The sequence below is a fragment of the Falco cherrug genome, chromosome 2, assembly GCF_023634085.1.
Source record: "Falco cherrug isolate bFalChe1 chromosome 2, bFalChe1.pri, whole genome shotgun sequence".
Classification (NCBI taxonomy): Eukaryota; Metazoa; Chordata; class Aves; order Falconiformes; family Falconidae; genus Falco; species Falco cherrug.
Window position 1 is genome coordinate 116,656,725 of NC_073698.1, and position 20,366 is coordinate 116,677,090.

Consider the following 20,366-nt stretch of genomic DNA (forward strand, 5'->3'; position numbering starts at 1 on the left):
AGGCACTGAATAATGAAGCCCGAGAACATTTATGCAAACCCCATGCAAATTACCATCGAACTTGAAAGCTTGTTTGAAAAGTTTCAATCGGGATCCTGACAAAGAGCCAGTAGGCAAAACGGAAGGAAACCAGAAAGAGCTTTTTGATAAATGAGTTGTACCAACAGATACAGAACAAAACTGATAGAAAAAGTACAATTCCCTGCAGCTGTAATTCTGCCAAGACCAGTAACATACAGGAAAATACAGATAATAATTGAATTTCACTGTTCCACTAAAAAGTGGTACCACTACAGTACACTAAAGATCCAGGCTATGTTCCCCTTGTAGATGGTGTTGCAAGCGTTGCTTAATGTGTCCGAAACCAGCGAGATTTGCAACACAGCAGAAGCAAAGAACAGACTTCAGTGAGGTTTGTTCACTAGCAACACCACCACCACGGACAGGCAGGCTGTAACAAACCAGTACAAACGCCACTGCACCCTGTACCTCTCCCATGGGCTACTGGAGGGACGGATTGACTCGGGGGGGAAATAGCTTCAGTACATGTTGAAAGGCAGGCTGCTGTTTCTCTTAATAGTTATCCAAAATTATGTGATTTCTGCCACCAAAGCAACTACGCTTGCCATGGTTAAGCGACCATGCGCACACCCAGATGCCCTGTTACACCACAAGCTGTAGCTCATTTCTGCAGAATCCATTGTTATCCCCACTGTAACCTCAGTCCACAATTCTCTGAAGCTAACAGATTTCCTTGAAACCCAAGTTTCCTTATTTCAAACTTGTGTTCTCTAAGCATGTCCTTGCATTCAGGGAAGCAGAGGAAGAGGACACAGTGTATGCTTTATGGCGCCGAGATACTTGCAGAGAGGGAGGATGACTAAAATGTCTTAAAATTAGCAAGTCAGTAATCAGAAATACCACCAGCAGCACATCAACATCCTCCAGGCCCAGAGAACAGAAAAGATGGACCACTCACGTGACTTCCACTGTTCAGTTTCAGGTGTCTACAGTTTCCTGGAGCAAGCACATATTGAGCCTTCACTATTATTATACGGTAATTTAGAAATACACAAGCAAACAATATTCTGTTTGTTTGTTATGTTAAGACAGACAACAAAATCTTGGCAGGTGTTACGGAGATGAAAGTCATGGACGGCATGACTTTTAGGATAAAAAAGTAGTAGATTAGAAGAGCACGTAAATTAATGCTATTGGGATGTAGTACTCTTCGTGAAACTTTTTAAAGACTAATTTTTTGTATGATAAATTTGAGGACATTGCTTTTTGCAGTGGCAAATGCAAACACGGTGGGAAGACTGACCAAGCATCAGTTTGAGGTCTGCAAAGCTTATTACCTTCTGATGAAAAGTTTTATGTGTATGTATACATTTCAAAATCCTGAGTCTCCTTCTCTTCAGTCCCTCAGCCTATTATCTAGGTGCTTATCAGTGGATCACGATTTCAGTAGCATGGCTACCTTATCCAGACTCACCTGGCTTTGCTGGTCTTCACAAGTCTAATCCACGTACTTTGCTTGAAGTGAGGATTTGATTTCTTGTTACTCATCCTCTCCAAACTTTTTCCTTTCTCAGCCTTTCCACCATCCCAGCATTAAGAGATTCTGAAGTGATCTGAAATTCATATTCACCGGGGAATACACATAGATTGCTAATCGTTCCATGGTCTGCTTTTTTAAAATGTTCTGGAAAGCACAGATTTTGTTATTATAGAGCAATTGGCAAAGCAATCCTAAGAAAATACAGCTTATATGAACAGTAAGGGAAGAAAATAGGGAAAAAAAAAAACCCAAACGCCACCACCAAACCCACCCACAAAAACCTTCACAAAACCACCAAACAAGGAAAAGATTCTTCTGTCCTAAGACAAACTTATCTCAAATTACACCTACTATTAAAATATTCCTTGGTCCATTTACAGATGCATCTACTGAAATAATGTGGGGTATGTTCTGTTCAAAATACTATAGTACTTGAAGTTCAATGAATTCCAGAAGCTAGGAAGCTAACAGGCAGTATGGCAAAGTTAGTGGGTGGCACCCTGAAGTTACAGTACTAAGCTTTCAACTAAAACACTGTCTTAGTGGAAAAAGTACCTTTCAAATGTTATTTAAAGGGGGAAAAAAAAAAAAAAAAAAAAAAAAAAAAGAAAAGCCCATGCTGCTTGCTTTGTTGCTGCCCATCAATCTTTTTGAATGTGACATCATTATATCCAAACATAACTGTTCTAAGGAAATACACTGGTTTCTACTGGAGAACAAAATTGTCACGAGACCACTCCTGGCAACCTTATCTTAAATGTCATCTAAAGCAGCCAAACTGAGAAATCCATTTTTAAATGACAGACAGGCCTCCAGAGGATAGAATGATGGTTCTATGAGTTTCAAGGAAAGGATAATCACCACAGCCTTTATCACAGCCTGGGAAGTGAGAGATGACACAGGCTCAGAGCCTGTTTGTCGCGCGGGGGCTTCCACGACCCCACGGATACCTGGCAGGGTGATGGATGTGCCAGAGCGCTGCGGTTACATGTGCCTCGCGGGGCTCTCCGCGGGTGCTGGGCTGCTTCCACCTCCATCCTCGTCACCAGGGCTCACAAGAGGGCAATCAGAAAGCTGCCATCAGCTGCCTGTGGCAGGCACTTCTTCGAAAGCTTTCTAGTTCTCCATGAGGACAGCGAAATCGAAATCGAGATCTCACACGGTTATCGGAGAGCTTCCTCAGTCACGGTGCTTCTGGCTCACCTCCATGGGAGTGCCCCTCACCGTGCATCATTTACACAGAGACCACGTCACAGACGTGAAACTGAACATAACGGATATCAAATACACCTACTTTTTATAATACAATGATAGTTATTATTTTCTATTTGAAACCTTGAAATCTCTGAGTAAGGTCCTTCTGTGCAGTCTAGGTTTTGGCTAAAAAGACAATAACTTATTCTGAAGCACCAATTACCTTCTACATTAATTCAGCTCATGAAAATTACTATTCTTTAGAAGACACATTTAACTGACCTTTAAAATATTTTGTCCAAAATATATTTTAAGTGTTGCACATCGATAAGATGAACTTTTCTGCTTATGTAGAATATTCCTGTTCTTACCGCTCATGTATTTAAGTACAAATACTTAGCTGAATCTACTGGTCCATTTTGAAAGCGATCTTATTGAAAATGAGAAAGTATCAGAACCTAAAGAAATCTCCTGATTTGTGCAATTCCTTCTCAGCTTACAACTGTGCAACTTATTACCTATCAAATATTAAGTGCACTATCAAAGCACTTCATATGTATACACAACTTAGTGCCAATCTATCAATAAATTCTAAATTTGACCACAATGCAGTTGTAAAAATACACAAGGATTCCATCTAAGATCTCTGTTTTGTACATTTTAACAATGTAAATGAGACTTGCAGCCACCAAACACTTATGACCATAATTGTTTCCAAAACATTGGAAATTTATGATAATATGGCAAACACACTGATGCTGTGCATTAGTTTTATTCTACACATAAATGTCATATTGTGCAAATAAAAAGTCAAGGTAGTATAAATTACTGAAAAAACCTGTAGTAAATATAATAAACAAACTGTATGAAACATTTTTGAGTACATTGGTCACATACTGTTAAAATTTATTTTAAAAGCAGAAACAGAACTGATATGTGTCCACACACACAACACACGTTTCACATAAGGTATTGACATCTTACATTTCAGTTTCTCAAGTTTTGTTATCACAGCAGTTTTTAGTTTTATTTTTAATAAAGACTTCCATTAATTTATTTTAGGTAAGTATTAAAAGGGTAATACATTTCTAGAAACTGGAGCTGTAAAAATACAAGCCTGTGAAAGAGTTTTTAAGCCAAAAAATTTAAGTGGTATAGCTAAAAATAGTAAGATAGAGAATGCACACATAAACTTTTATGCGACCACACCTTCCACTTAATATCGTGTGTGTTTGAAGTGAAAACAACTAAATCCTGAGAATGAAACTGAACCATGTTACCCTATTAGAATACAACAAAAATACTCTCACGGTAAGTCACATACAAATTGTTTCATCCTTACACTAAACTAGCAGACTTCAAATATTCCTCTCCTCCCAATCCAAACTTAATATTCTTAAGACTGATTTTTTTTTTTTCCTCCACTCAAACATATTCTTAAAAAGAATCTTAATAATTTAATTTCCATTAATATGGCAGATGTTTATTTGTGCAACTCATTGCCATAAGGGGTATATGTCAAATATTTCTAACATCAAAAGTGCCGAACATACACATTGCATTAACATCTATGAAAATCATTTGGTAACACCATGTTGTGGAAGACTGAGTGAGTGACAGAAAACCATCAAGTACTGCTTCAAAAAATACTTTTGAAGGGGGGTTTCCTCCTTGCTGTGACCAAGTGGCACAACGATACGCCTTCACACAATATACCAACGGTTGTCTCCAAGGAAAGAGGAAAAAACATTTAAATAGGAATATAATCAATTGTAACCCTTGCTGTTTATGTATCACCTGTGTGTGATTTTTTTAAAGTAAAATCAACACATTACATGGAAGTATTATATAAGACCTTCAGACTCTGGGGTTTCTTTAGTTTTCAAGATCTTATATTTTAGTATTAGCAAGATTAAAAAATCCTGGAGCTTAGCTGCATACGGGTTGATTCAGTTTTTCATGAAAACTGATGACCAAGTTAGTGCAAAACTTTTACTATGAGCAATCTTCTCATATGACATAGTAGACAATACAATATTCAGCTCTGGTTTTGCAACTGAATTTATTACCTATGCCGAACTCAGTCAACAAAACAAAGAAAACAACACATAAGAAAAAACTTTCAGACAGTTCAAACAGCATTAATTCTGTATAAAACATTTTTATCTTCAACTTTCCTTTCTACCTTCCCCCTCCCTTCAGATTGCCAGAAATAGGACAAAAGCATTTGGTAGTGTAATCCCTCGTAAGAGGTATTGCTACTGTAAGAGAAATGTAAGACTCAGACATACTCTATTGGTATGCATTTGACTATCAGCTTTCTAATGCTTTCTAGATGTCATTTTATTGGTAGTAGGTATGCACATCCATTCAACTTCCAAATAATTTTATAAAAAGTTAGAAAAATATACTCAATATTTGTTGCATAACCTTTCTATATTCATCCTATCATAGAATCTTACAAAATGGTTTAGAATCATTTATAAGCTGCAAAAATACCAACGACTGTGCGGCACCTGGAGAAAGACCTTGGTGAGAACGTATAACCCAGTATTCTGTGATCTTGAAGGTATTTTTCTTCAGGTTTACAGCTATGTATTTTCACAAGTAAACCCAATAAATATCCAATACCATGTTCATATGAGCATCCATGGACTTGATCTCACGCTGAATCCTGAAGAAGAGCTGGTGTTGTGAAAAGTAAATGACAAAGTCTGATCAACCAAGCATGACAGAACGAACTCCATGTTTAATTGCCACCAAGTTGTTTTGCAACAAGCCGATAAAGTTATAATTTTAAAAAAATTCCTTCAAGGGAAAAAACGTTTCTGATATAATGTGTTCATGTTTTTTAAATGCTATTTGTGATCCAGTTAAGCAATGACATCATGGGTATCACTGTTGGGTCTTTGGCGTATAGGCAACGGGGGCAGAGGCTTTCCATAGAAATCTGTGTAAAAAATGCAAGAGAAGAAAAACACATCAATCTGTTATTTACTATCTCCCTTGCCTAAAGAATGTTGAAATAAGGTAAATTCTCGCTTCCTTAATGAAAGCTAGGTAGTCTACAAGTTTTGAGCTAATTCCTACAAGCAACTTACAGACATCGTGCTAGTCTGGAGGTGTATTGGCCAAAACAGGGCTTAACTACATTTTACTATACATGCATCAGCATTTGCGAGATCAAGCCCAAAGGTGATCTGTAAACATCCCTGAAAATAGGAAATGAGACATCCAAAGTGTACAAATAACAACTGAAAAAAATAAGTATCAGAATTTGAATGTTACTGTAGTCAAGTCTGCATTACAATAAAGGTTTAAGTACAGTAACACTACGCAGCATCCAAAATTTTGGGACCACTTATGCAAGGCATCTATCTTGAAAACCACACTACGTTTCTTAAAAACTATATTAAGAATTTTTAGATTCAAGTGCAACATTTCTTTCTGTCAATAAAGGAGTTTAAAGTAGTAAAATTGTTCAAGACAAAGTTATTAAGTACACCAGAAAAGAGTAACAACTATTCCCAAAAATTGTAATTGATTAAAAAAAATAAATAAATACAAAAACCACAAACCTATGCAGACTGCTACATGCAAAGCATTTCACAAGCAAAATAATATAATGAAAGATGGAAAAAGGAAAGAGGTAGAAATCAAGAAAAAATAGAAGCAGCTTTTTGAAGCATTCAAATCTCAATTTTGTTTATACTGACAACCTCTTCTCCAACAAAGCCTTGATGGCCTGCCAACACAAAATTCAGCTTTAACTAATCATAATTTTTCAAGACAAATATATTCCACTTGTTCTACATATGGAATAACTTCTGTTAAAATTGCATTCCTAAGCTAAAATTAACAAAAGCAAGTAAGTTGGATTGCATGACTCTAAGAATATGTGTATATGTCTGTAGGATCAAGGCTTTAGCTATCCTTACAGTTAATCAGTAAAATAATAACACTTCTGTATTATTGTTGTAGATCTTATGATTTTAATAGAGCTAATTCAGCATTGCAGCAGCATGTGAAAAGCAACAAAACTGCAACAAATGATTCTAGGGTAAATGAAAACCTGCACAATGGATGTTTTTATTAGTCAGTTCCTTGAGGTCTGGCAGACAATTTTGACTGTGTGTCCAATAATGAAAGAGGTTTATCATCCTCGCAAATGTATCCTCCAGTGACAAGAAATAGACACTCATTACCTAGTGTTGTGCTAGAATCATTAGCATGACTGGAAAAATTGCAGTCTTTAGTGAAAGTAAGTATATAATTAAAGATTTATATAATTGCCTCTACTGCCTGTTGACTCTGCCAAAGTATCAGACGTAATGTTCGCTGCTAAGAATGACACAAAAATGACTCAATATATATACCAAATAGCCTGCTCACCAACACTGAAATTTTTCAGTTTGCATATTAAATCATTAAGACAGATTTATGTCTCTGAGAACACCTCACATTAAAAAACAGACCTTTGGAGGTTATTCCAACCTCACACTACACTAATTGTATGTGTTTCATCAGCAAAGTATATCACATATCTGTGACACTTCCAAAAAAATAATTTTTAAGACTAACTGACAAAGACCTGTACTAGAATGCATGGGAATACTGACAGACACCTGTGTTTTTCCATGGACTAGCAGAAATCAACACTACAAAAAGTTGTATCTGCTTTGAAGCTTAAAGGGGGTTAGCTCACACTGAGGAGCTATCAAATGTTTCATCGACACACTCTTGGACATAGAGTTGGAGAACGCTCCTGAAAATAAGCTCTATGCATAACCAAAGCTCCTTAAACTTTTAGAAGCAGACTGTCAAAATACTTTTTTTCTTTCCTTGCCCTTATGGACACTAACAATTTTAATTGGAGTCCTGAGCATTCTACTGGAACTGAGGTTTTTCAGCCTGGTCTACACGAAAGGTAGATGCTCATTTGCCCCCCACGCAAGGATTTTTCAGCTCCTTGGCCAGTAACGGTTTGTCAAAGCATGTTGTTCAACAGGATGCAGTATTGCTATAGAAAACAACGTACTTCAGAGAATCCAAAAAACCCACAGAGAAGAAAGCCTTACTAAAGCCCCAGCTATAGGAACCAATAAACACCCTCCTGCCAAACTTTAAGCTTTCACTGCAAATTGTACCTTCAAATCATTTATATCAATTAATCATGAAACCTATAAGGAAACCAGGCTTTTTTATTTCACAAAGGTTGAATGGCTGAAAAAACTTCTAAAACCACGTTTAAAGTGAATTTTGGGCAAAGCAGGGAGGGGGCAGGAATTCAAACCTGATTTATTTCTTTGCTGAAGGGACAGCCAAAAGGAGTTGTTCTCTAAAAAATGGATCAAAGGCAGGCTCCGTTCGTTTTAGGAAACTCAAATGAGTTTCTAAGCAGGAGCAGGTTCTCCATCTACAAAATACGTAAAAACTCACTGAAAAACACTGTTGCGTGACAGAAAACGGGCAAGGACAGATGACAAGCTAAACTCAGTGCAAGATGGACTTGGTGGTTAAGGGTCGAACTCAATGATCTTACGGGTCATTTCTATGATTCTATGGCTCTCAGATGGTCTGAGTAAAAAAAAATAAGTGCTTTAAACAAAATAAGTAATTGATGTTCTTTGATATCAGGACTTAACTGAAGATTTGGCAATGCTGGACCATGCATTTGAAGAACTTTTTTCATTTATAAATAGTGATGCCTAATACATGTTTTCTTGCTTTCTGTATCTGTGTGAATCTTGCATCTCAAAATTCCTGAAAAAAACCAAATCTCTGCAAAAAGCAGGCGATGTCTTGAGTCAAGCTGCAAAGTTCTGAGCACTCCAAGTTTCCTCTGATCTCAATGGTTACACCTCTGGTCAAGAGATCATTTCCCTACAAACATCTTTTCCATTGTTAAGATTCCAAAACACTTTAATTATTGTCCTTATTTTACAAATTGACTACATCAACAAAGATCTCAGGTTACTAACTTACATACCTGAGAGTTGGCAACCTAGCTTATGCATTTTTTTCCCTCTTTGTCCCACCCATGTTCTTGCTAGAAAATGCAACACCTCCCTTAGGCACAGGCAAAAATTGAGTACCATCTCTTCCCTTTCTTCCCCTCCCTACCTCTTCATCTGGTTTTTCTTTCTTGTCGCCTTCTCATTATTTGCCTTTAAATAAAAAAGAGCAAGATGGTTTTATTATTAAGACTATAAATTACATTTTATGCACATGAATGACGTTCCTGTGAAAAATAAGTTTTTTAGGTTTTGGAGATCTTAATTCCCCTTTAAGCATCTTTTGATTCTTCGGCAGAGGAGCTCCATTTTCTGTTGCTTCAGAACTTCAGCAGGTATGTATATATGGTGCTGTACTACATGATAATAGCACAATCAATTCAAGTCAGGGTTAAGCTCAAGGATCATGACATCCACACTGAGCTCCTTTCTCTTTAAGTTCCTCAATTAACGTTCTCTTTGTTCAATTTGTGTGAGTGTTCCCATTGCTTTAGTTTGGTTATCTTTCTCTGGTATAACTCCAGATGTCTCCACATTCAATTGGCTTGTCAAGATTTGAAAAATAAAAATGTAATAAAAAGGCAGAAATTATCATTTAAAACTGAGAAAAAGATGCAATATGAGCATATGAAAAACAATCTTCCACGGTCTTCCAAAAATAGAAAACAGTCATTACTGCAGAAAGAAATTAAGAACCTGCCTGCTACATCTTGACATTTCCAGTTACTAAACTTATTTTTCCTATCAGTTTGTGAACTTCCAGGGACACTGGCTTTTCAGGTAAAGGAGCAGATCCCAAGCTTTATCATTGACAACTCTCCTTGCAGACCAATAACCTAGGGTTTCAGTTGGAAGTCTCGCTACTTCTGCAATCAAATTTATGTTGGGCTTTTCATCACAGCTGGGATCGCAGTCCCTCATTTGAAGTCACTAACGTGATGCACTTAATTTGGAAGTGCCCACATCTCTGTAGCTTTCCTTGCCAAAAGAAAACACCCCCAAATCAATGACAAAAAACTTACAGACTATGCTTTTAAAACCATACGGAGGCAGTACCAGTGGGGAGAAGAAATTTTAGACTATCTCAAGAGGCAAGACAGGGAGTCAGCCTACACACAGTGAATTCACCTGGATGGAGGCTATGGTTCACAGAACTACAGAAAAATACACGGGGCTCATTTGGGTTCAGTATTGTGATGTGATTGGCGCTTCCAGATCAGATCGTAAGATCAGTGTGGAAACAAACAGGCAGCACAGAACCAGCCTGGATGTGGAAAAGCCACTATGGATGGCAAATTAATAAGCCCTGCTGGATCTCTGCAGTCCTGCTTAGGTCTTTCTGCAGTATCCTCTCTGCTGAGTACCTCAGCCTTTTTCCAGTATCCAGCTAACACCACTCCTGTTCCCACTGCATCAGATAATGATGAATTGTCTACATATGGACAATGGAGATACACTTTGAAACTTCCATTTTGAATGCAAAATGTGTTTGGACTCTTAAAAGCAATTGATCCTGCTGCTCTTTGTTATGTGCCACATTATAATATTTAGTTGTATGCTGCTGTGCAAATAACTTCTGATCATTAATAGCTTCTGATATCCTGTGCCACTTCAAACTTTATAAGGGAATCTGACAGAACTTACTCTTTTTGGTAAAAAAAAGGAGTAAGACTTGAAAAATCAAAAAGGTGCTTTCTACTAAGCAAAAGTGTTAGCTTTTGGTCAATGAAAACTGGCATTAAGAAATTAAAAAAAAGGATGAAGGATGAAATGAATGTAGAAGTGAATGAACAATGGAGAATGCTATAAAAAAAGTAAAAAATCCAAAACATTTTAAATTACCAGCATGATGAGTTTCACCAAGAGGCTCAAGTTTTCGAAGTCTATTAAGTTTGGGAGTTCCCCAGCCAACTAAAGGAAAACAAAGACAGTCAAAACACGCCACGACTGCACTTGATTCTGATGAAATGTATGAAAGCCAGTTCTCTTTGGGAGAAATCAAAGCATTTAGAAATGCCAAAAGTATGTAATATATTGTATCTATGGTGAATAATTATTAAATACTTTAAAAATAAATGGAATTACCCTTAAAAACATTGATATTTTAATCACTTTTTCACCAGTCAGTAGGCAAGTTTCTGCCTTTTTTTTTTCTTTTCTTTTTTTTCTTCTTTTTTTTTTTGTGTGAAAACAGTAACATGTTCCCCCACAAGGACAGATCAAATTAATACTGCTGGAAGTTCATACTGTGAAGCGGGAAACTGCATCAAAGATTTCCTAGAGATTAAGTTTCAGTAGCATATCTCTGTATGAAGACCATTCCAGTTTCATCATTCACAAATGACTATTTTAAAGGATTAATAACCACAAATTGAGACATCTATTATTATTTGTTAGTAGACTTACCTGGTGGAAGAGCTGGTGGTGGTGTAGGATTTTTGGGAACAGTATCATCAGTATTAACAGGTTCTACTCTGTGGCCCCTTTTTAATTTTGGTTTTTTACTTTTTTTCTTACTGTTATCTATACCAAACAGAAATACAGCATTACATATCAGTTATATTCAGAGAATATCCTAGATCATCTTCTAATAGAATTTTTGGGGTGACATAAATCAGCTCAAACTTATATACAAAATTATGTGAAATGTAAAATCTGCACATCATTTTACTATAGAAAATAAACTGTAAGCATAAAATATATGCAAACTCTACATTTTAATCAAGAAATTCAACTTAGCTTGGTACTGATGGGAAGTGGACCGCATATTTTATTATAATAAAAATGTACCTAGTTTCAGCTACAGTATCAGTCTCACCAACAAGCATGCCCTTTTTTTATACAGGTCTTCCAATACAGTGCCCTAATGGTGTATTTTTATGTTTTCAACAGTTTAAATTAACATGTGGTATCATGGAAAATAACACAGACAGAAGGAAGAACTATGTGAAAAGTAACATTAAATGACGAATTCAAAGGAAGCAGTTTTACCTGAGTCAAGGCATTCTGAGGCTTGCTGCTCACTCTCTTCTTCGTGCTGCAAAAGTTGTGTAGTTGTAGAATTGCATGTTTCTAGTCTACTATCATTTGTGATTTGGCTGCTGCTACTTGATAAGTGCTGGGCATCCATTTGTTCCTGCTCTGTTTGTGATTTCAAGAGACTTGTAGCCTTTTCAGTCTCCAACCTTTGCCGCTTCTTTTCTTTTTCAATTTGTTTTTCATTCTAAGAAAAAAGATACTTTTTTTAACACCCTCTAATGCTGTAAAATGACTGATAAGACAGGAAGGTAGTTTTAAAAATCAAAATGTTCCTAAAATATTTTTCTGTCCCACATCTAGCATAGAAAACATTTACAAATAAGTAAAGAAATCAAATTGCCAGTATCCTGTCCAGAGGAAGAAAGTCCTGAGCAAAAGGTTAGAAAACTCCTAATTTCCTCCTTTTTTTTTTTTTTTCTTTTTTAATATTTTAGTTAAAACACAATACACATGCACAGAACTTAAATAGCCAGAAAGTGCTACCATGATTTGGAGAAACACTGACTGAGTCATATGGACCCAATGACAGGCTGCTTCACAGGTTCTACATCACTAAATCACAGTCTCTGCAATGCCTATACTTACACCCTTCTCTTCTTACTCTGTATGTTGTTATAAAGTGTATTATTGTGCATGTAGCTGACTTTACAAGATGTATGGATATGGGCACTTTTGTCCTGGAGAGAAGCATATGTTTGAATTACTTACTGAAAAAGTCTCTGAGAGTTTATGTGTTTCTTGAGACTGTGTTACCTCAAGTCAACCGAATAAAAAAAATACGGTACAATAAATAAGAACTACCTGAATTCAGAAACACAGGTTAAGGAAACTATATATTATATACTAATATGCTTTTCTTCTTTCAAAACTAAGAAAACTTCTCAATTGTCTCATGTTTTCAACAGAAAACAGGTTATGCTCAGAAATCTAGTCATAGTAGTCAGAAAGATTTTATATGGCTCACTACCTCAGTAAAACGCTTCACAAGAAGCTAATACTTTGAATATTTTTCACTCCTGAATATCCAATAGTTTAATTAGGAAATGTGTTCAGTCATCTGTTCACAATACCTTTATTCGACCATGTCTACGAAACTTTTTGACCCCAAATCAAAAATAGGGAACATTCTTAACATGAAAGCATTGATTGAATGCAAACAAACAAGACTGACGAGATAAAAAAGAAGAAGACAAAAGTGCATACAGACTTAGAATAATTCTCTTAAATGAACCACTTTTCTCATTACCTCTCAGAAATCTTTTAGTGGTAGCTCTAAACCAATCCAGATTTCCACATATTCCCATACCTCAGAGATGACAGCAGCTATAGGCTGGAAAGGGTTTTCAGAGTTCCCAGGCTCAGGATCTTCCTCATCAGGTACATTTCTTCCTTCTTCTCTTTCCCTTTGTCATTGTTGTTGGGTTTATGTTGTTGTTGTTGTTTTAATGTTTGGGGGGGGGGGGGGGGGGGGGGGGGAAGATGAACAAAGAATTATGAAGAAGCCAAGCCATAAACTTTACACGCTAGAGAAATACTTATTAGGCCATCTAACATCCTCTGGTTTATGCCAACTGAGTTTTACAATATGCTTCTGTATTTTGAAAAAACATTCTACAGAAATCACCCTGACAAGCTAACATCAATAAAGCATGAGTATATGTCATGGCAGAGGTAGAAACCGCTGCTACTTGACAGAAGATTCAATCAGCACTTGGGAAGTAGAAGCAGTTTTGGAGGACAGGATACGTGACAGAATACTTCTGTAACTGGAAGGGTATGATTGTTCAACAGCATGCTGAAATTGTCATGCTGAAATTTTCACAGTGGTAATCTTTTATAACAATTTTTTCAAGGTAGTCAATCATTAACAAAAACAAACCAAAACAAAATACAAAAAAACCCCACAACTATGTGGTGGGAAAACAGACTATGTAAAACCTATTCTTCTATTTTTAACACACCTCCATTTCTCATAATTCTAGATCTTTCTTAATACACATAATGGAGAACTGCTACCAAAGCATTCAGTTTATGTGGTAGCAGATAGGGAATTCATATTTGCTTCAACTAGGCTCAGAAAAGTTCAGAAAGACACACAATGCTCAGTATACTGCTGTTGCACTAGTAGGTTTTTAGGTACCAGACCTTTATGCAAGAAATATTCAACTCCTGTGTATTAAATAGTATACCATTAATAAATTATATGCTCATCAAACACTTTTCATCAATCGCTCTGATAGCACTGGTGCATAGGAATCACTGTTACACCTGCTTTACAACTGCAAGCACTGAGAGAGGAAATAACTCTGTTGTTCAGAGGCACAGAGGGGAATGAAAGGGAGGTCACCGACGTACCCAGGAAACCATGCTACTTGGAAGGAACAGCCAGTGCTGCGTTAAAATTTACTGGCACTACCTCTCTGGTTTGCCATTTGGAACAAGATGTTTGCTATGAATGTATTATGGAGGAAATGCACTTTGAGAAAACATTCAGGGAAGCAAACCTGAACAATAAGCAGTCTGGGGAATTATTAAAGCACAGAATGAAACAGAATTACAATTGAATACAGATTAACCTGTTTCTTACAGTGAGGAATCGATGCAAAACAGCAAAATGAGAATTTAATGCCATCTCTTCTATGTGAGACATGCCCTCAGCTACAGGTAAAACCAGCAAGAAGCTACAAGCTAGCTTTCCTCTAAGACACAAGAAGTTTAGCAAAACTTTGAAGCCTTTAATCTAATTCAGACCCAATCCATTCTTCCAGTGAACAAATACAATCAAGATCATGGAACAGGAGCAGAATATATGGAAAATGCCCACAATCACTAGACAACCTCTGAGAGCCTGTTCGAAGCCAGTGCTCCTCACTACGCCTCTCAACACGGCATAAACCCAACACAGTCCAACATGGTCAGAGCGTTTTGTCGATGCAGAGACATCTGGCAGACTAACAGCGCATGAATTTTTTTATAAGTTTGTGAAATATGTATGAAGAATGTGTCAGATTCCAGGTGTTTAAAATGTGCTTAAGCAATGTACTTGCTGAAGTAAACCAAACGGGCATGAGCACAAGCCAAGACACTTCACAGCAGCTGCACAGTCACTTCCCACAGTAACTGAGACTCGCAAATCTCTGCGTATATAGGGCACACAGGGGGACAGGAGCGATCAGCAATTTTTTTAAGAATGCCTTGCTAAAACGTTTCACTTCACTCTCTAACAGGAATCATGGTGGGCTGCTGATGACCACGAAGGGCTGTGAAGGGAAGAAATATATTGCTTGTCCTGCTTCTCCTCCCTGCATCGTCTTAAGTCTCTCCATGCCTTACCTGCTGGATATCCTGAAGTTCATTAAGCATAGTGTTGAATAAAGTTTCACATCTAGTCTTTGATATTCACATATGGTTTACAAAGTCTACCTTAATAAGTTTATTTTAGACGTACTTGAAGGTGACCTAAGATTAAATGCCAGGACTTAATTTTTTTGGTTAGCCTCTTGTAAACTTATATTAGCAAGGGCAAATTTATTCAACTACCGCCTTGCAATTCTCATTCATGGTACACTTCCAGCACAGAGCAAATAAAATAAAGGGGGTGAACCAGGCAAAAACTTGTAGGTCTTAATTAACGAAAGGATCTAGCACTCAGGTCTGTACTTCTAATATGGATGCTCTTGGCTCAGAAGTTTTAAATTCTTTATACAGGAATGAATCAAATATCTTGGAGGAAGGGGAGGTAGGAGAAATTACAGAGACAATACCTTTCTTCTCGTATCCTTCTCACGCGCTCAGCTCGTTCTAGTTTCTTTTGTTCTTCGTACGCTTTTTGTTCTGTAGTGTCTCTTTGGATGCGCTCATTTAAGGCATCAAAATCTTTTGCTATGATATGTAATAGCCAATATAAACCCTTTTTTATTGATTTATCAATTTTTTTCCCACAGCCCATGATAGCTGAGCAAGGTTCCTGCAAATTTAAGGAGAGAGAGTGGAATTTTTTTTGCAGTTCAGAACACATTCCTTGACTGAAAACAAGAATTCAGCCAAACAACTACTTTTTACTGTGAAGCTTGCAAAACTCTGAGAAGTAGGGGAAATAAATTTGCATTTAGGTATTCTATAAATTTAGGTGCTTTTTTTGCCAATATACAAATCACATTAGTTCTACCAAATTCCATTATTTCCAGTGTGATTTAAAAAATACTCGAATACTGCACAGAAAACCATGTTTGCATGTCTTTCTCTAGACATATACATACACCCATTCCATATACACACAGCTGTAACATATATAACTGCTATGTGTATATATGTATATTTACAAACCTGTTTCTATACACATCCATATCTATGTGTCTATATAGAAATATAACTTATCAACCCCAAATATGTATGTTCTGTTTTGCTGCTGGTTTATAGATAGTCCATGTTATATTTATGTAGTAAAATGGAAAAAACAAGATGCAAGAGAATCAGCTTAGCTCCAGTTCATGAAAGAAATGTTCAACTTGTTCATAGCACTAAGGGGATAAATAAAATCCAGTGTGAATTTGTCATTAAAACTGTCAAACCCATTCTGTTTCTTAGATCAGAAGAGGTATTGTGGATAGGGGTGAAGCAAAATACTACACATGTTGACTGGACTGAAACTTCTATCATGATATTCTCATCAGTAAGAGAGAGAACCATGATCTAGGCAAACCAGTTGGAAGATGGGTGGAAAAGCCAGTGCCAAATTAGTTTGGAATATGTTATCTAGCTTGGATGCAACAATTCAAGGAAGTGGATTGACTAGAATGATTTTTCTTACTGTGCTCCTTTCGATTCAAACAAAACTGGTTATGAAAATGTATCTGGTAAGAAAACATTGCAGGAACAGGAGTGGTTCTCTTGACGTGAAAAAGCTTCAAGAAGATACAATAATAGCCTTCAAAAACATAAGGCACAACTGCAAATAGGAAAAGATTAATTTGTTCCTCATGTTAATTGTCAGGAGGACAAGTATAATGGGCTTTAATGGAACAAAAGAAACATGTCTTGATTCTAGCTTAGAACACAGAATAGCAACTGAACAGATCCAGCTATGTGTTTGCCAGGAAGAAATGGTATTACACACCTGATTGTGCTCAGGAGTGAAGGACAATTACAAAGACTCTCTCCAATGTCAACACATATAAAATTCCCCTTTACCTCTTCATTTGACAAGCATTTAAGTGGTACCATAGTCAGATATGGTATGTACAATTTATAACAGAAAAAAATAATTCTGTCCTGTTATGTCCCCCCCAGTGCTAAACTGCTTTATCTATATATAATAAACATATCTTATATAGTAATATATATATTTATATAAACATATTTCATATAATGTATATTTAATGTATATCTTAAATATACCTTTATTTTATAAAAATATATAGTTTGCATTTTAATACATTCCTAATTTGTCTAAATTAAGGTTTAAATATGAGTGTTGTTCACTATGGAATGCCACAATACTCTAGCAGAACCTCATCAGGTGAAAATGTATAGGCAATAATACCTTGTTTCTCTCTGATAACTAAGATAAAACAATAGACAGCACTGGGGCAATTTTCTTCTTGGTTTGCACCAAGATTATTGTTGCTGTAGTTCAGTTGTAAAATACAGAAATTTAGAAATACAGAAAATACAGAGATATTAAAAAAGAAAGAGGAAAGTAATTCTCACTGACACTGTGTGACAGTGAGACAAATAGCTATCTGTGGGAAACAAAGATCCAGAAAAAAACTAATTAGACAAAAAACAGTTTTTTGGTCCTTGCCTAATTTTATTTAAATCTTGTTTCACAAGACCCCTGTTTAAACTCACCCCATGAGTCATCATGTTGAAACAACTTGGGACCATGTTTACCTTTCATCAGCCCAGTAAAGAAGCTGCCCATTGAGTAGGTAAGACTCTCAGCTGATTTCAGCTAAAATGACTTAAGAATACGTGATCTAGTTTCTTTGTTGATTACACCCAAGATACAAATGGACAACTAGAACAGCATTTTACTGGAAAATGGCACAAATTAAATAATTCTAAAGTATTGGGGAAATACACTAGAATCTTACAGGTCTTTCACATTGATGCTGCTTTTCAAGAAAATATTTATGTCACAGAAGTCCCTTGGGAAAACAAAATGGCAAACTCGCAATTGTTATTTTTATGATAGCTACATATGCGTAGTGCAAAGTCCACTGACTGAAGAAAAGCATTCAAAGAGTCATGACATAATCACTATAGCAGAGCTATGCCCTGCTATAACTCAGCTTTCTAGAGAAAATAGCAGCACTATGTATTACCCTACAACTCTCCCTAGGGAATTAAGTGTATTTTTGAAATTTTAAAAACCAAATACCAGCTGGAATAGTTTTGCAAAATTGCCTTTTAATTTTGGCTAATAACATTACATTATCTTTTTAAATGTTTCTTATTGAAATTAGGAAAAGTTTACAAAAGTAAAGCCCACAAATAGTTAACTAATAAACTGGTTAATTAAAACAAATACTTCAAAGAAAATTTCGGGAACTACTGATTTAGATAAATTATTGGAAACATTGACCAATATTAAGTAGCTTTCATACAGATTTCTGGTTTTGGCTCCCTCTCCCCTGCCCTTTTCTTAATTTTTTTTTTTTTTTTTTTTTTTTTAACATGACTGTGAATACTACATCTGAAACACAGGTATTTTAGGACAAAAATTTAACTAGCAACTAGCTCCAACAGTGTTATTTGGTGACTACTGTTCCGGAAATTAGATTAATTCATAAGAGTTTGCCAGGTGGTGACTCAGATTGAATGATGATTTTAGCTATGAACAGAAATGAGACAAACACCATATCCAAACAGTGATCCTTCCTGAATGCTAACGTAGGCAAATTCCATTTCCTGCTTCTTTTTAAAAAGGTGGAATATTGAACTTGCTGTCCAATTAAACAAGCTTTAAACATATCAGTAACAAATTATTCTTAGATGGTTTCAGAATGGACTAGCGTGTACACTTTCAGGATTCCTGTTATAAAGATTTCTTCAAAAGATCCAGAAGCAGAACGTCAAGGTGAACAGGAAGAATTGCTTCCAGAACAGATACATGTCCTGTATCTTTGCTGGGATTGCAGGGTCTGAGTTTCAGTTTTACACTATATGGGACAACCTCCTACCTCGCTGCAAGCTTTACATATATTAGAAAGTTAAGCATCTTAAAAAATACTTACGATTTGACATAGACACTTGTGTTCATTGACAAGCTTTTCCAGAGATAAGGATTCTATTACATCTGCTTCTGACAGGGCTCCTTCTCTGTCCTGCTTATTTGCCAGCCTAAAGAAAAAATTAAAAGACACACTTAGCATCCCGACATGAGATTCTCAGATCTCCAAAGGATAAGTTTTTGATAAAAATAGGAAGAAGGGGAAGAAGGAGAAAGTAAAGACAAAAATACCTTGTTTCAGCCTTAATTCTTAATTGGTCTTTCTACTTAATAAACATGTCAGTCCATGCACAATTTGCAACAGATACTAACAGTAATTACTAAGGTGCTTAGTAACTATTTAATAATTATTAATAGATGAAGCAATTATATTTTACAGCTAAGAAGATGGATGTAAAAGACTGTACCATTCTACATCTAAAGCTACACAGTACAAGCTGTTGGAGTCTATGGAGACATCAATATCCTAATTAAAATGTATTTAAATTGGTCAGCATCCAAGAAGGTAGGATGGATTAACATGGTAAGTTTCCTTAAGTATTTAGGAATGTGTTAGCCAAGCAGATATAGTCCCTAAGAAGAAACTTCAAAAAGTAAACTTTCAGTCATGTTGGTCAATGATTTTCTGAGTTTGCTTATGAGCAAATATTAATAACAAATGGAGAAATTTAGGTAGAAGTCCAAAATATGTACTTTAAACAGGCAAACATGACAAAAACCCACACAGGAAATAATTCTGGTTTCTTGAGGGTTTGAGAGTTTCATAAGAAATAAACAAAACTTCACAAAAAAGGCCAAGTCAAGAAAGAGTTGTTCCCATCTTCCATAAAAACTCTCGATGACAATAGGATGTATAGTCTTTCCTCTCCCATTACCTGCTTTTAATTAACAAGGTAGTATGGTAGAACTCTAGGAACTATGAGGAGATATTAAATAATATTTAACAAGCAATAGACTACTCCTGTTCCACAGTTACTATTTTTCAGCATGAAAACTGGTACCATGTACTTTTAACCAGGACAGACTATTTTGGAATATAAGCATACAATGCAATCTTATTTTGCACTCTACAACAGTAATCCAAGCTAAGTGCAAAGGCTGGAAAGAGGAGTATTGCATAACATTAGGAATCTGAAAATTGCACTTGCTGCTCTCCAAGAAAGGAATTCCACTAAAATAACATTCTGAAGTTTAGCAACGCTTCTGTTACATGAGAACTCTGATTCAACTTTCTGGATAAAGTCACAAATATTTGGCTTCCATGAATGCAATGTCAGATGGTTTTGGAAGCAGATTCCATAGCCTTTCTTCTGAAATCTCAAGT

At 36.2% G+C, this 20,366-nt stretch overlaps 1 protein-coding gene across 6 annotated transcripts in view; it reads right to left on the reverse strand.

Annotated features, from left to right (window-relative positions):
- Positions 1–3,628: 3,628 nt before the first annotated feature.
- The window catches only part of ARL13B (ADP ribosylation factor like GTPase 13B), a 45,656-nt gene continuing 28,918 nt past the window's right edge, over positions 3,629–20,366 (reverse strand). For 4 of the 6 annotated variants that reach the window (XM_055701257.1, XM_055701255.1, XM_055701256.1 and 1 more), the window contains 7 exons: positions 19,047–19,152; positions 15,573–15,775; positions 13,115–13,211; positions 11,761–11,992; positions 11,176–11,292; positions 10,612–10,680; positions 3,629–5,705 (listed from right to left, as the gene is read on the reverse strand). In XM_055701257.1, the coding sequence (XP_055557232.1) occupies positions 5,629–5,705; positions 10,612–10,680; positions 11,176–11,292; positions 11,761–11,992; positions 13,115–13,211; positions 15,573–15,775; positions 19,047–19,152 (901 nt within the window). In that variant the 3' untranslated portion in view covers positions 3,629–5,628. Of the gene's footprint in view, positions 5,706–8,878; positions 8,923–10,611; positions 10,681–11,175; positions 11,293–11,760; positions 11,993–13,114; positions 13,212–15,572; positions 15,776–19,046; positions 19,153–20,366 lie in introns of all 6 variants that reach the window. The other 2 variants (XM_055701258.1, XM_055701259.1) reach the window with 2 other exon arrangements.